Here is a 14,952-nt window from a genome sequence, read left to right on the forward strand (position 1 = left end):
CTATACTTAGTGAGATAAAAAAGAACCACTAATACATACTACTAACATAAACCTCTATTGACAAAATACTTAAACAGATTATTTATCAATTAAAAGGTTGTATGAATTTGATGATATTGGAAATTCCTAATTACTTCACCTTTCCGAGTATCCAATAGCGTGTAAGCAAAAATTAGGTGATGCTTTGCAATAGTAAAAGGGAAACATTTGCAATTTCCAAATTTAAAACATATTACGGAAGGTGATGATTTGCAATAGTAAAGGATCACCATTTGCAATTTCCAAATTTTTATAAAATAATGTGAATAGAAATGGTCTAGTGTTGAATTGAATATTTTTAAGATCATGCTTAAGTTTGAATTTCATAAAAGTCTTACATATTAAGCATTACTGTCTATTTTTTTCAAATGTTAGTCATCATTAAAATAAATACAATTATTATTAATTCTATTTATAAAAAAAATATCAGGCCAATTTTTTCATATACTGCAGAATCTTATAAATGGAACATTTCACATATTTTTTAAAATACGTAATGATTTACTTTTGAATCCTCGTAAAATAGATTGTATCAACTACGATTAATCTTCCATGTACGGTTTAAAAGAATAGAAGCTCTCTATGTTGTCTCTGTCACATTTTATATTTCAACAGTGATTTTCATATCTTGTTTATCATAGAAAATATATTAAAAATGAAATGTTAATTAAGGTAGTATTTAAGATATTTAAAAAAAGATACGGCAAATAGAGGTATGTATTAAGATTTAAAATTAAAAAGATATGGTAGAGCTGGTCTGCTGTCATCTACCTTGAGATATTCTTCAACCAGAGATGGACTAAACAATCCTCATTCATCTTTACCTAAAAATTGTTTTATAAAATAAATAAAAGGAATATCTCCCCTTCCATGTAAGTTAAATGGAATTCCATTTCCTTTGAATTTGTTTAAAAAGGAGTGGAATAACCAAGAAAAATAAAGCAAGAGAAGGAACCTTTGGGGAGGAGAGGATGAACATACCCTCTGTTTTCATTTCTGTATATTCCTCTCAATAGATCTTGTTATCATCAATTTTCCCATCTATTCCCCTCCTTCCACTTGGTGAGTCTCTATTGGCAAATATAAATAAACATTGCTGAATCTTTTTCTGTGTTTTTGCTTCTTTTTTTATCTGATTGCCGGACTGCTCCGATCTACATGAATTATGGATTTTCGAGGCTTTTCGTGATGAATCTGAATATATGAATCAGGGATCCGATGATTTTGGATCGAATCCAGCATTTCGCACTTAGCATTTGATCACTCACTGCTACTGCTTCCTGCTCGAATAAGGTATTGATGATTTCGTGTCTTCATTGTTGGGTTTTTGTTTGCACTGGGATCTGCAAGATTTAAGTTTCGATTTTTGTGTGTGTGCTTGCTTGATTATGCGGCTCTAATCTGTAATCTGTTCGGTTCAGTTTGTCTTTAGCGGTCTCATTTTTTAGTTGATTCGCGCATTTGGTAGGATCGGAGAATTCGTTTGGAATTCTACTCATACTAACTTGTGATCGCATGTACTAGATTTGCTAGATTTTTTTGGGTTTATGATTTTGAAATTGATATATGCTGTGCAAAGTCAGTTTTGCTAGGTTGTGACGGAGCAGCGTGAGTTAATCTGCAGCAAAGATGGAGACTGACCAAGGCAAACTATTTATTGGTGGGATTTCTTGGGACACTAATGAGGATCGTCTTAAAGAGTATTTTGGAGTATATGGGAATGTGGTGGAGGCTGTGATCATGAAAGATCGAACCACGGGACGTGCTCGTGGATTTGGCTTTGTAGTCTTTGCCGACCCTGCAGTTGCTGAAAGGGTGGTTGCGGAGAAACACATGATTGATGGTCGAACTGTAAGTTCAATGAATAAATACTCTATAGTTCAAAATGCATTCAAAACATTCCATTTCACATTGTCAATAATAACTATTTCTAATATCCAAGGAACTGTGGTGATGCAATCTCAGTCAAAACAGCTGATTATAACTGTATTGTTAAGCTTTTCAGTTGCTAGAAGTGGATGACCAGAAAATGCTGTGCTCTCTGGACTTCCTTGGGTCTTCTTCCACAAAATCTACTTTTAAATTTAACACTGCATATTAACTAGGAAATCCATTACTTTACTTGGTCTACATTGTCTTCTTGCTTGGTCTATTCATGTCTTCTGTAATTGTAACTCAGGTGGAAGCAAAGAAAGCAGTTCCAAGGGATGACCAGCACTTGATAAATAGAAGTAGCAGCAGCAGCATTCAGGGGTCACCAGGGCCTGGACGCACTAAAAAGATTTTTGTAGGAGGATTAGCATCTACTGTCACTGAGAGTGACTTTAAAACCTACTTCGATCAGTTTGGGACCATAACAGATGTTGTGGTCATGTATGACCACAACACTCAGAGGCCAAGAGGTTTTGGTTTCATAACATATGATTCTGAGGATGCAGTGGATAGGGTGTTGCACAAAACCTTTCATGAACTCAATGGAAAGATGGTTGAGGTCAAGCGAGCAGTTCCTAAAGAATTGTCTCCTGGGCCCAACAGGAGCCCACTAGTTGGTTACAACTACGGTTTTAGTAGAGGGAATAACTTCCTCAATAGCTACCCACCAGGATATAATCTAAGCTCACTTGGAGGCTATAGTGTCCGGATGGATGGAAGATACAGTCCTCTGGCTAGTGGCCGTGCTGGGCAATCTTATGGTGTGGGAGTGAACATGGAACAAGGTTTGAATGCTGGGTTTGGTGGGGGCTCTAACTTTGGCGGCAATGTAGGTTTTGGCCGTGTCCTGAACCCATACTTTGGCAGTAGCCAGAGCAGGTATAGTACTCCTATTGGTTACAATGCAAGTGGCAGCCGTGGTGACTCTTTCCTCAACTCATCACCCAGAAATGTTTGGGGAAATGGTGGCCTTAATGCTTCAGCAAATAATGGCAACTCTGGTTCTGGAAGTGGTGGTGGTTTTGGAGTCTTTAGAAACAATGGAACAAATTGGGGTACTTCTCCTAATGCTGCCTCACTTGGGGGAAGTTCTTCTGGGTTCAGCAGGGGTAATGTTGGTTATAGAGGCGGAGAAAATAGCTATGCTCTTGGAGCAGGAGGGTTTGGAAGGAACACAGGAACTGGTGTAGCCACTTCATTTTCTGTCTCGAGTGGTGGCTATGAGAGATCCTATGGAGACTTTTACCGTGGTAGCTCTGTTTATGGTGATCCTACTTGGCAAACTACATCTTCTGGGCTTGATCATTCTGGGTCATTTGGTTATGCTCTTGGAAATTCTGAAGATGTGGCTGACAAAGATTCTGAGGATTATGGAGTGGCCTATGACATTCCAAATAGACAATCCAATAGAGGTATTACATGTTTCATCATCGCATTCAAAGTTGTAAATAAATTTATTTTAGAAGCAAAATCAGATAGCTATGTTTTAGGGTTTTCCGTAGGAAAGCTGACATATTTGATTGTAAGGAATGTCCCCTTCATGCATCCTCCAGATATTAGTCACATAGTCCCAAAGAATAATACTCTTGCTAAGAAGTTATTGTTTGGCTAATCTCATTTCTCATTCTTAACATAATTCGGGGAAAATAAAATTTCAAGCTCAAAAAAAAAGCAACCTTCATAATTTATGTGCAGAAAAAGTTTATGCATTATGTGGTGCATTGCCAACTTTGTAGCTGTAAGTCACTGAACTAGGCTGTTCTTACCATTAAAAGTTAGTACATTTGGAAAAAAATAGTCTCACCTGAATAAATTCTGTGATGAGCTCCAGTGGATTATCTACCTTTTATTTTTCTGCTCGAGGTCACCATATGCCTTCTGACATGACCTGATTAAAATGCTTTCCGAACTACCCAGTAGCAATAGTTGTTAGATTATATGGTAAATTACTGAGTACAATAGTGACTATTATAGGTGTTATCAATCAAGAGAACTGACACATTTATTGATATAAACGTGATGCACTTTGATATGATGCTTTTTTACATTCATTTTGTCTACATACGTCATCTTAGTTTTTTTGTTATGCATCTTTAGCTGAAGGATATTAGGCTGTTACTTTTAGTTTATCATCTGTATAACCTCTGATCCTGATGTCTGAAGAACTTGTTCAGAGTGATTAGGGAAGATTCTTGTTAAGTGTTGATATATAACTAACATGGCTCATGCTGTATTAATGGGGAGAATAAATTAATGGATTCCCAAACGTGAATTATACCTACTTAACCTTGATTCCTCGACTTAGGATCCCTTTTGCCTTCACTCATGACTCATTAATGTATGTCACTTTTGTACCTTTAGAGCTGAACTAATGTGATCTTTCATATTAGTAAATAATAATGTAGATCTACATAATGGCACTTACCTAAATGTAAGAAAATTATTTTTTGCAAAGTTTGGTGTATACACTATTAGGAAATACTCCCTCCGTCCCAGCCTAAGTGAGACGTATTCCTTTTTGGTACGTCCCAACCTAAGTGAGACGTTTCCTTTTTTGGCAACAATCAACTCACTCCTCTCTCCTACTTTATCCTCTTATCTCTCCTACTTTATCTTCTCTCTTACTTTATTCTCTCCTCTTTCTTAATTTATCCTCTCTCTTACTTTTTTCTCTCTTTCTCTTTCTTACTTTACTCTCTCTTACTTTATCATTAATAATTTAATTCACCAAACACCACTACCTAAATTCTTGAGCCAAAATAGAAACGTCTCGCTTAGACCGGGACGGAGGGAGTAATAATGTAGATCTACATAAAGGCACTTACCTATAACGTCTCTCTCCGTTATATCATGTTTGGTGTATACACTATTTTCGCTTTTGAAAATTATTTTTCGCAAAATTTTCATTAGTAATCTATCTAAATAATGACTTGCTTCTGCACTAATTATTGTTGACATAATCAATTTAGTGAATGCAACCTCCCAAGAGTATCAGCTAATGGAAAATTTATGCTTGTGTTTTGGGTATCTTAGATATAGAAGGCAAAGAATACTTTTAGATGCAGCAACACTAATGAATGAGTTATTTCACGAGTCTTAAGGTCCATCATGCACCTAGAGTATCTTTTCTTAGTATTCATACAAAATATTAACAAGCCCGGACCCCTGAATGAGGTTGTAAGGGCAGATTTCTATTCTTATAATTCTGTTATTTGCAGGCTTATAGGAGGGGTTTAGATAGGATTATTGTGCAAGGTTTAAGCAGTGGCTTCTCTAAGTAGAGGCTAGTACAAAACTTTATTCTTGTCAAAATTCATGCAATATGTTCTTAAAACTTGGGGGTGTAGGTTGTTTGAAATTATTGTTTTTATCCAAGATTTTATGAAATGTGGTTTGAAACTGTCATCACTCATCACCTTATATATTTATTACATGGAATGCCTATTACTTTGGATATGATCACCTAACTTGTCTCTGGGATTCTTTCCAGGAATATCTGCATAGGAACAGAGTAAACTGAAATGATGGTAGGAGAGGAAACTTAGAGAACATGTGAACTGTTTATTTGGTTTCACATTGCTTGGTAGAGACAAATGATGTTACTATACGGAGCTAACTGGGTCTTGGAGCAGAGTATGTGCATGCTCATAGTATCTGTCTGAAGGTTTGAGGTTCGTTTTTAGCATAACTTAGGTTCGTATGATCAGATGGTTGAGATGTGAATCAGACTGCAGAATACACTTGTGGAACATTCCTCTAGTTTTATTTGTTGTGTGTCTCTTCAACACAAAATGGTTTCTACTGCTACGCCATTGAAAAGGTAGAGAGTTATTTTTGTATTCATTTTTCTTCCTGTTTGTCGGCTCTGATGATTGGCGGAGTTTTTTGTCCTTCTCCGTCTGGGATTTGTATCTCGCCCAGACTGAGAGACTGTATGTGAGTTTTTTCTGCTTGATTTATTAGCGTGAAATATAACAGGGATACCCTCTTAGGTCTCCCTTCAATAAAAAATATTGAATGGTATGATTATTTCATTTCAATGGAGGTGCTTCTGTTACTGTATCACACTTTATTGTGTATCAAATAGATTTACTAGTGTATTAAGTACTTCCCAATACTTTTTCATAATTTTTATGTTGTATTCTTAATGCTTTTATGTTCTACCATACATTATTTTACTTATCCGAAGAGTTGGTTTGATGAACTTGTTTTTTTAGTTAATACTTGCTACTTGTTAGTTCTTCACAGTAATTTAGGAATGGCGGCACTTGGATTAATAATATTTCTTTTAAATGAAGAATGGGGTTTACTTTACTTTTCTTCTTCTTGTTGAAAAAAAGGTCATGAAATACATGGTGGGATTGAATTTGTGAAGGTAGAAAGTAGTACTGTAACATTCATTTTGGATGTTGATTTTGTTTATGTGAACATTTTCAACCAAATAAAATCAATGTTTTTTTTTTTGAAATATTTTGAATGATAATGCTGTTAACAATTTTGGTAGATCAAATCTTAAAAATTAAGTAGATCGTAAAATTGTAACATCAATTTATTTTGAATGATGACACTATTTCGATCCAAAAATTGAATCCTGTAATCCATCTAATGAGAAGTGATAGATCTTTCAGTGTTTAATCTATAATACAATGAATCAATCAACATCTTACTTCAAATTGTGTTGGATGGCGGACTGGTTAGAAGGATCAAATTATCATCCTATCTAATTTATTAATGTTATTTTTGCAATTAGCATCAAGTGGGGTATAGAAGGGATAAAAATAATCTGATTGTGATAAACACATCCTATCTAATTTATTAATGTTATTTTTCCAATTAGTATCAAGTGGGGTATAGAAGGGATAAAAATAATCTGATTGTGATAAACACTTTATGCTGAAAGCGGTGTTCGGTTTGTAAAATTCTATCCCAAGATTAAATATGTAGTGTGTTTGGTTCATAAGATTCAATCTCACAACTTAATCTTAGATGGATAATCATATGATAACTAGCCATAGCTAACCTCTTTATTATTAAAATAATCTCACAACTCAATCTACATTATATCTTGATATTATTTTATCTAGAAAACTGTACTAGTGATTATATATTTTAATATTATTTTATCTAGGAAATTGTAACCTAAATAGTGATTACTAGTGATTAACTACTAGTATCATTTATGAATGTATTCCTTTGCAAGTGATTAATAAATACGTGGTACAATATATTATTGAGTGACATGTTTGTTATGAAATACTCGTAGCATATTCATCGAAACAGACAATTCCTTAAAAGGAGAATTGTCTTGGATCAATTAATGACACGTGGACCACGGCAGTTATTATGTGGACTTAACGGTTTCATGTATTGATGCAGATTCACGGCCATCAAACTCAGTGGCCCACCTCTGTCCTATGTCTAATTTTAAAATAAATTAGCTACACATGACTCGCATATATACTTTTGATGCCTTATCACTTCATACTAATATTTTTAATTGATGACAAGAAAGATCGAGATGAAAACGATGAAAAAAAAAGTAATACTGATTTATAGTGTTGGTGAAATTTGTAAGACTTATGAACCGTCCATGTTCAATTATTTATTATTAGGAGGTCAATCTTATAATAGTTCAACTAGTAAAGGTCAAACTCAAACATGACTTAGAGAGAACATTCTCAATCCATTTATGAATCTATCATGCTACATTCAAAATATGAACACAATTCGCATATCATACGAACTTGTTAGTTACATAATTATATTCGAATTGACATGATACGAACCTGACACAACAACTAAAGAATAACGACATGATATGATTCAGATGTATTGCAAATGAAATATGACTCGACAACGGCGTGGTGATGGAGGTCATGGGTGAAGGCGAGATAGAATGGAATCGACATATGAAAAGTGAGAAAATGTTAATCGGACTTTTTAGTAAGAAATAAAAATAATTAAAATAATAATATTAATTTCCAATTAAATCCAATCCGAAATTACATTGTATCAGGTCAACCCGATAAGTATTCAATAACAACACCACACAACAGTAACACGAATTTGACTAGACAACCACACGATAATAATACGACATGATCTAGGTGTGTTGTGGATGAGATATGACCCGACGACGACATGATAATGGTGGTCATGGTGGTGAATGCGAGATATGAAATGGAGGCGGCATATCAGATATGAAAAATGATTATTTATTTTAAAATCTTGTAAAGTTCACACTTTGTAGAGAATTATAAAGAAAGGTGAATAGAAAATTATAGTAGAATATGAATCACACTTTTATATAGAGTACTCTATTATTAATTTTATACTAATAGAATGTGAGTGGAAAAAAGTAATGGAATGTGTAACATACTTACAATTTATAGTAAAAGTAAAATGAGACTCTTATTGATGAAAATACCAAAAATAACAAAAAAAATAGAACACCTAACCGTGGACAGAGAAAGTAATATAAAAAAATATAAAAATATTTAAATAGTAAATTATTATTACCGAGCACACATATGATGAAAAATATCATCCTCATAAATATGTACGTCTTTCATGCAATTATAAAATTGTTAGTCATACTATTATTTATTTTCTTTTTAGTTCAATTAATATGTGGAGCTTGAATTTTGAATAGAAATGACTCACATAATTTTTTTTATGAATAAATGAATATAAATTTAAAAATTAAATTTTCTATAATATATTTTTCAGAGGCATCGAACTTATGATCCTCAAAATTTAAAGGCTATTATTGTAGTTAACGCATTAATTAAAATCGTGACACTCAAATGATACGAAAATGAAGCAGTATGATTTAGTAGTACATGTGATCCGAGGCCTGTATTAGTCATTTTACACCTCGTTTAAAATTTTAAACGCTCCTCCGAGGCGTGTACAACGGTCATATGCTATAACGTCTCTCACTCTCTCATTTCAAATAAAAAACCCCATTCGCACTCTCCGTCTCCCTCCCCCCTCTCCACTTCACTGCTCCCGATATACAAAAATTATTTCTCAATTTTATCAGATCTTTCCCAAATTTATCGATTCCTTCGACTGATTCCAATCATGGCGAAGTCCAGTTCAGAAATCTTCGAGAACAGCAGATTTTTCGGCAGCATTACTTCTTCAGTTCCGTTCAAGAGCTTACTCACAAAATCAAAGCAGAAGCCTTCTTTGAATCGACGCTCCAAATTCCGATCCAACTCCGAAAACATATCTCCGATGGATCTCAACATCCGCGATCCGCCACTTTCCGCCTCTGTTTCGTTCCCCAAAAAATCGCCTTCAAAAGTCAAAATCAATCCGCGAAAGGAAGAACTCACCGTATCCACACTCGACCAAAAAGCGCCAAAAGCTTCTGATCCATCAGTCAAGGTATTGGATACAACTATATCATCATCTACTTGCTTCAGATGAGGATAGTTTAATAAACTAAAGGTTTTTGTATTTTGATAGGTTGCGGTGAGAATTATGCCTGGTGCTGGAGATGCAATGTTGAGAAAAGTTTCGGATTCATTATATGTTGATGAAAGGAAATTTACATTTGATGCGGTGTTTGAATCAAATGCAACTCAGGTTTGGCATATAGTATATAACATTTGCAAATCTATGCTTTTGTCGTTTTTCATTTGGACTCTCTGATTACATGGACTGAGATTAAGAACTCGTCTTGCTTCTAAAAGTTTAAGCTTGAATAAAGTTGTGGATTTGTGATTATAGGAGGACGTATACCAATCGGTAGGCGCTCCTTTGGTTAAGGATGCATTATGCGGTTATAATGCATCAATAATCGCTTATGGACAGGTAAATTTCTGGCCTAATCTGTAATCGGAATTTCAGTATTGAACTTTTGAGATATCCTTTTAAGATGTCCTTTGCTTTTTGGATACTAGACTGGGAGTGGGAAGACATACACAATGTGGGGACCTCAGAGTGCGATGGTAGATGACCCATCCGTGAGTGGTCTTCAGGGTTTCGCCCCTCGCATTTTCCAGGATCTTTTCTCCAAGATTCAAAAGGTAGTTTATTCAGAATCGTCTTTTTAAATTGTGAGATGTTAACTTGACAATTTGGCTGACAATGTCAATGCTTCTCAGGAACAAGGGAATGTTGATGGCAAACAGATAAATTATCAGTGCCGGTGCTCATTTCTTGAGGTGGTTCTCCCTCAGAGCATAAAACAATACTTTAGTTTTTTTATTTCATTATATGGCTTAGTGGTAAAGTTTATCTGCTTTTGTAGGTGTATGATAACAAGATTGGTGATCTGCTTGATCCAACACAACGGGATTTGGAGGTTAGTATTATCTTTTTTTTAGATCAGAAGCATAAATTTCATTAGTTCTACTGATCCAAAGTCCTTTTATTCGTGCAATTTACACTATACTGGTTTTTTATTTTCTTATTTGCAGATAAAGGATGATGTAAAAAATGGATTTTATGTAGAGAATTTGACTGAAGAGTATGTTAGCTGCTATGAAGATATCACTCAGATACTGATTAAGGTAAGAGGGGCGGCTGACAAGCATCACTCAGATTCTTTCTTCTGCTGGATTTACTCTAATAATATTTACCTGCAGGGCCTATCGAATAAAAAGACAGGAGCAACAAAAATTAACTCCAAGAGTTCAAGATCCCACATTATGTTCACATGCATAATTGAATCATGGTGCAAGGTATAATCAGTAATTGAACCGGCAATACAACACGTTCTCCAGTATATTCGATGTCAACGGTCTAGCCAAATCCAAACAAGAGTTGAAACTTGATTGTTATCCTTATGCGTGTTTTCTGAATCTTTTCCTATTGTTATCATTCTTGTAAACTAGAAATTACCATGCAGGATTCCTCATCCAAGTGCTTTGGTAGTTCAAAGACTAGTAGAATCTGTCTGGTCGACCTTGCTGGATTTGAGAGAAATGTTGCTGAAAACGCTGGTAGGCAGCATGTGAAAGAAGGAAAATACATAAAGAAGTCTATGTCGCAGCTTGGGTAGGCGTCATCTTTTGAGCTTGTTTCAGACTTTTGTTTATTGTTATATCAAGTTAATGCATTTTCTGTCGGTAGCTGAGATCTTCTGAAAATACTTAAATTTGGTTGACGTTGAAATGAGATGTATACTAGTTTGGATAAACAGAGCCAGCCATTTTTAACATCGCTAAGCTATTCTGAACTTCAGTTGCAACAGATATATATGTAGCAACGAGAACATTTTAATTATTGGTTGGATAATATTATTTGCAATGGTGTTTGATGCATGAATCTGATTCGGTACTTTCTTGTGAATTGGTGTAGGCGCCTTGTCAACATAGTTGCAGGAAGGCTACCTGACAAATTGGATGAAGTTCCATATCGAAGTTCTCGTCTGACTCATCTTCTGAGAGAATCATTTGGTGGCAATGCCAAACTTTCTATGATATGCACCATTAGACCAGATCACAAGTAATAATTCTGTCCATTTATTTTCTATCCATTAAATATTTGTAGCAAAATTTGATTTTGAGAATAGACAATACCTTGGTGGTGGTGGGGTTTCAGTCTACTTACTTTTCTAGGCTGTCTCTTATTCTTACACTGATCGTATAACGATTATGATTGTCTGCTTATAAAACAGGAGTAGTAGTGAAAGTATACGCACTCTTAGATTTGGACTGCGAGCAAGGCTCATGAAGAATGAACCTTTAGTGAATGAAATAACAGAAGAAGATGTGGATGACCTGAGCGATCAGATTCGTCAGTTGAAGGTATTGTTGGTTGATACTGAATTAGGAGAGCTTAAGATAAGTATTTTTTTCTTTTGTTGTTTTACTGAATACTGAAGGTCATTCCTTGGATGCAGGAAGAGCTTATGAGAGCCAAGTCCAGTTCATCTGAATCATTTGAGAGCAATTCTGGTTACTTTAGTGGAGGAAATGCACGTCAAAGCTTAAATCTTTTGAGACAAAGCCTGAATCGTTCACTGATCTTGCCCTGCATTGAGAATGATTCTGAAGAGAATTTATGTATCAATGAGGAAGATGTGAAAGAATTAAAGCTCCACATTGACAAATTGCGTAGCTCTGAGAATGGAGAGAGTGTCCTATACTCTGCGGAAGGATGTGAGACCGAATTCACATGCGAACATTATCTAAGCTGTTCGGACGAGAGTGAAGATGAAGAAATTAACTCTAGTGAAAATCAAACAGAAGTTGTATGCCCAAACAGCTCTGAATTAGTGGAAGATGATAGCGTTACTAAAAATGATGCTGCTTTTGATCTTCCTCCACTAATGAATAACTTGTCAATCAGCAGTAGTCATCAGTTGCTCCAAGATCCTGTTTTGTCCGAGTCACCTAAGATCAGAAATTCTCAACGGAAAAGCCTGATCTTTACATCAAAACACCTTGAAGACGTGGGACAAAATCTGGATGTAATGAGGCAGTCACAACAAGGAGACAACGTTGGATCCTCCTTAAGATCTAGCAGAATCTTTGCAGGCCATACGGAGTCTCTGGCAGCTAGCCTCCACAGGGGCTTGCAGATCATAGACTCTCATCAGAGGAACTGTGCTCCGGCTAGATCATCTGTCTCGTTCTCATTTGAGCATTTACCTAATGTTTCTGCTTCTCAAGCCTCCCCCGAAAGACAACCTACAGATGAGTCATCTGCTACTTTTGTTTGCATAAAAGGTTTGGCAGAGAGCGTAAAAACATGCATGGTAAGGGTGGATGAGTCAGCAAGTTCAACTGGATTGGCAGCCTGCTGTGCAAAGAAGGTTTGTTTGAACTTGCTTTGATCTATATCTGAGCTCTATTTCTTCACGGGTGTAATAATGCCATATTTGTGATCTTGACGTAGGATATGGAGAAGGAATTAAGTGACAAGGACCTCAGTGCTATTTGCAAGGATCAAGCAGCTCAGATTGAGCTTCTAAACAAGAGGGTAAGGATTTTTCATTTGTTGCAAAATTTTGGACATATTTTAGCCATGAATGCCAGTTAATTTATCTGTTGTGATGATGCAGTTGGAGCAATGCAAGTGCACAAGCGATCAGTCTGCTATCAGCATATTCAGCAGCTCAACGAATTTTACCGACTTGAAGAACCATCTCCAACCAATCAGTGAGGAAGAAGCTGATAAATATGAGCATGGAAACCCTGCAAATAAGGTAAGGAATTTCCTCTGCACTCTGTGGCTGTTACTGTTTCACTTGTTCTGACCTTTTCTAGTTTCCAGCTCCTAACATGGAATAGTGAAGAAACTGAGGAACCAGAACTCATAAAGGAGAAATGCGAAATCAAAGAAGTGCAAGAAAACTGCAGTCTTGGCATGAAAGAATCGTTCACTTCTGAAGAGAGGGAAGCACTTCTAAGTGAAATCGAAGTTCTCAAAAACAAACTGCAGCTCTACACTGATGCACCAACACGACGATCGTCTGACATACTCAGATCATCGCTTTTGTCAAAGTCCTACCAGCTTAGAAAAAGCTCGGCATTTGCTAACAGTGGAGAGGAGTTGGAGAAAGAAAGACAAAGGTGGATGGAAATGGAAAGTGATTGGATTTCACTAACTGATGAACTGAGGATCGAAATTGAGTCCAACCGGCAGCGAGCAGAAGAGGCTGAGATGGAACTAATGTCAGAAAAGAAGTGCATGGAAGAGTTGGACGACGCCCTCAAAAGATCTGTCGTCAATCATGCCAGAATGATCGAGCATTATGCAGACCTGCAAGAAAAGTACAATGACGTAGCAGAGAAGCATAGGGCAGTAATGGAAGGGATAGAGGAGGTGAAAAAGGCGGCCACTAAAGCAGGTGGAAAGGGTCGTCATGGCGCTCGTTTCACAAAGGCCCTCTCAGCAGAGCTCTCTGCTCTGAGGGTGGAGAGGGAGAGAGAAAGGGAGTTGCTGAGGAAGGAGAACCGAAGCCTGAAGATTCAACTCAAAGACACTGCAGAAGCTGTGCATGCTGCAGGGGAACTCCTTGTTAGGTTGAGAGAAGCAGAAGCAGCAGCTTCTGAAGCAGAGGAGAAGAACTTGAGGATGGAAGAAGAGAATGAGAAGCTGCGGAAACAGGTGGAGAAGGTGAAGAGAAAGCACAAGATGGAGATGATAACAATGAAACAGTATCTAGCAGAAAGCAGACTACCAGAGGCAGCTTTGAGGGGCCCCATATACAGACAAGATTCTGATGAGGTAGCACCAACTCCTTGTTATGATACAGTGCCAGATGATGATCAGGCTTGGAGGGCTGAGTTTGGGCCAATTTATCAACAGCCGTTTTAAAACCCACATTTTTTCTATAGCAGTCAATTGTTTGAGTGTGGTTCTTCGCCACGTGATTCATACTAACTTATTTAAACGATGTTGGTTACATATGCTTGAAAATATATACTACTATGTTTATTGGCATTGGTTGAGCGAAAATGATACCCCACAGAATTTTGCAGTGTAAAAAAGTCAGTTTTATTGGTTATTATTTCTGTCTATAATACTTGACCGCTCATCACTAATTGACAAAAAATTGAAAATTTAAAAGTGTGCATGTATAAGTGGTAAATATTTAACACAAAATATTATATACTGGATTTTTAAATTATCTATATGGCCTACAGGACAACTCATAACCAACTCCAATATGATCTCATTAAAGAATTTTTGGCACACTCTGGATAAGTAATTTTTTTTAAAAATATTACTATATGATTTTTTATTTCAACTATGTAATTGTCAAAATTTAAATTAGTTTCTTAAAATTTTTGCAATACAGTAATAAACTAAGTAGTATTATATAATTTAGAGATTAATAGGAGTATAAAATAAGAATAAAATTAAAAAGATAGCGTAGCACATAGTTAAGATATGATATGTATCCTAGTGAGGTTAGTAGCTCTTGACTAACTCTTGATTATAATTTCTTGTTTTGCACTCACTCATCAGTCCCTAAAGCTTGTTTTAACTTGTTCTGCAGAAATGTACAGTCAC

General features: G+C 36.0%; 2 protein-coding genes across 3 annotated transcripts; both read left to right on the top strand.

Annotated features, from left to right (window-relative positions):
• The first annotated feature begins 796 nt into the window (after positions 1 to 796).
• Positions 797 to 6,099, top strand: LOC121809700 (heterogeneous nuclear ribonucleoprotein 1-like). Of its 2 annotated transcripts, none has more exons than XM_042210458.1 (5): positions 797 to 1,101; positions 1,251 to 1,332; positions 1,619 to 1,890; positions 2,219 to 3,383; positions 5,462 to 6,099. In XM_042210458.1, exons 3-5 carry the CDS (start codon positions 1,669 to 1,671, stop codon positions 5,473 to 5,475), a joined length of 1,401 nt encoding a protein of 466 aa, XP_042066392.1. In that variant the 5' UTR covers positions 797 to 1,101; positions 1,251 to 1,332; positions 1,619 to 1,668; the 3' UTR covers positions 5,476 to 6,099. The 2 variants fall into 2 exon arrangements, with proteins under 2 accessions (XP_042066392.1, XP_042066391.1); XM_042210457.1 differs by having other exon boundaries at positions 1,623 to 1,890.
• A 2,849-nt stretch (positions 6,100 to 8,948) lies between these two features.
• Positions 8,949 to 14,379, top strand: LOC121806913 (kinesin-like protein KIN-12F). The gene is made up of 15 exons (XM_042207090.1): positions 8,949 to 9,366; positions 9,448 to 9,567; positions 9,712 to 9,795; positions 9,885 to 10,010; positions 10,089 to 10,148; positions 10,235 to 10,288; positions 10,404 to 10,496; positions 10,572 to 10,667; positions 10,835 to 10,983; positions 11,287 to 11,433; positions 11,606 to 11,735; positions 11,831 to 12,745; positions 12,829 to 12,912; positions 12,995 to 13,138; positions 13,207 to 14,379. The coding sequence occupies exons 1-15, from the start codon at positions 9,058 to 9,060 to the stop codon at positions 14,251 to 14,253; spliced, it is 3,558 nt and encodes a 1,185-aa protein (XP_042063024.1). The 5' UTR covers positions 8,949 to 9,057; the 3' UTR covers positions 14,254 to 14,379.
• Positions 14,380 to 14,952: the final 573 nt, after the last annotated feature.

Source organism: Salvia splendens, chromosome 6 (assembly GCF_004379255.2).
Source record: "Salvia splendens isolate huo1 chromosome 6, SspV2, whole genome shotgun sequence".
Classification (NCBI taxonomy): domain Eukaryota; kingdom Viridiplantae; phylum Streptophyta; class Magnoliopsida; order Lamiales; family Lamiaceae; genus Salvia; species Salvia splendens.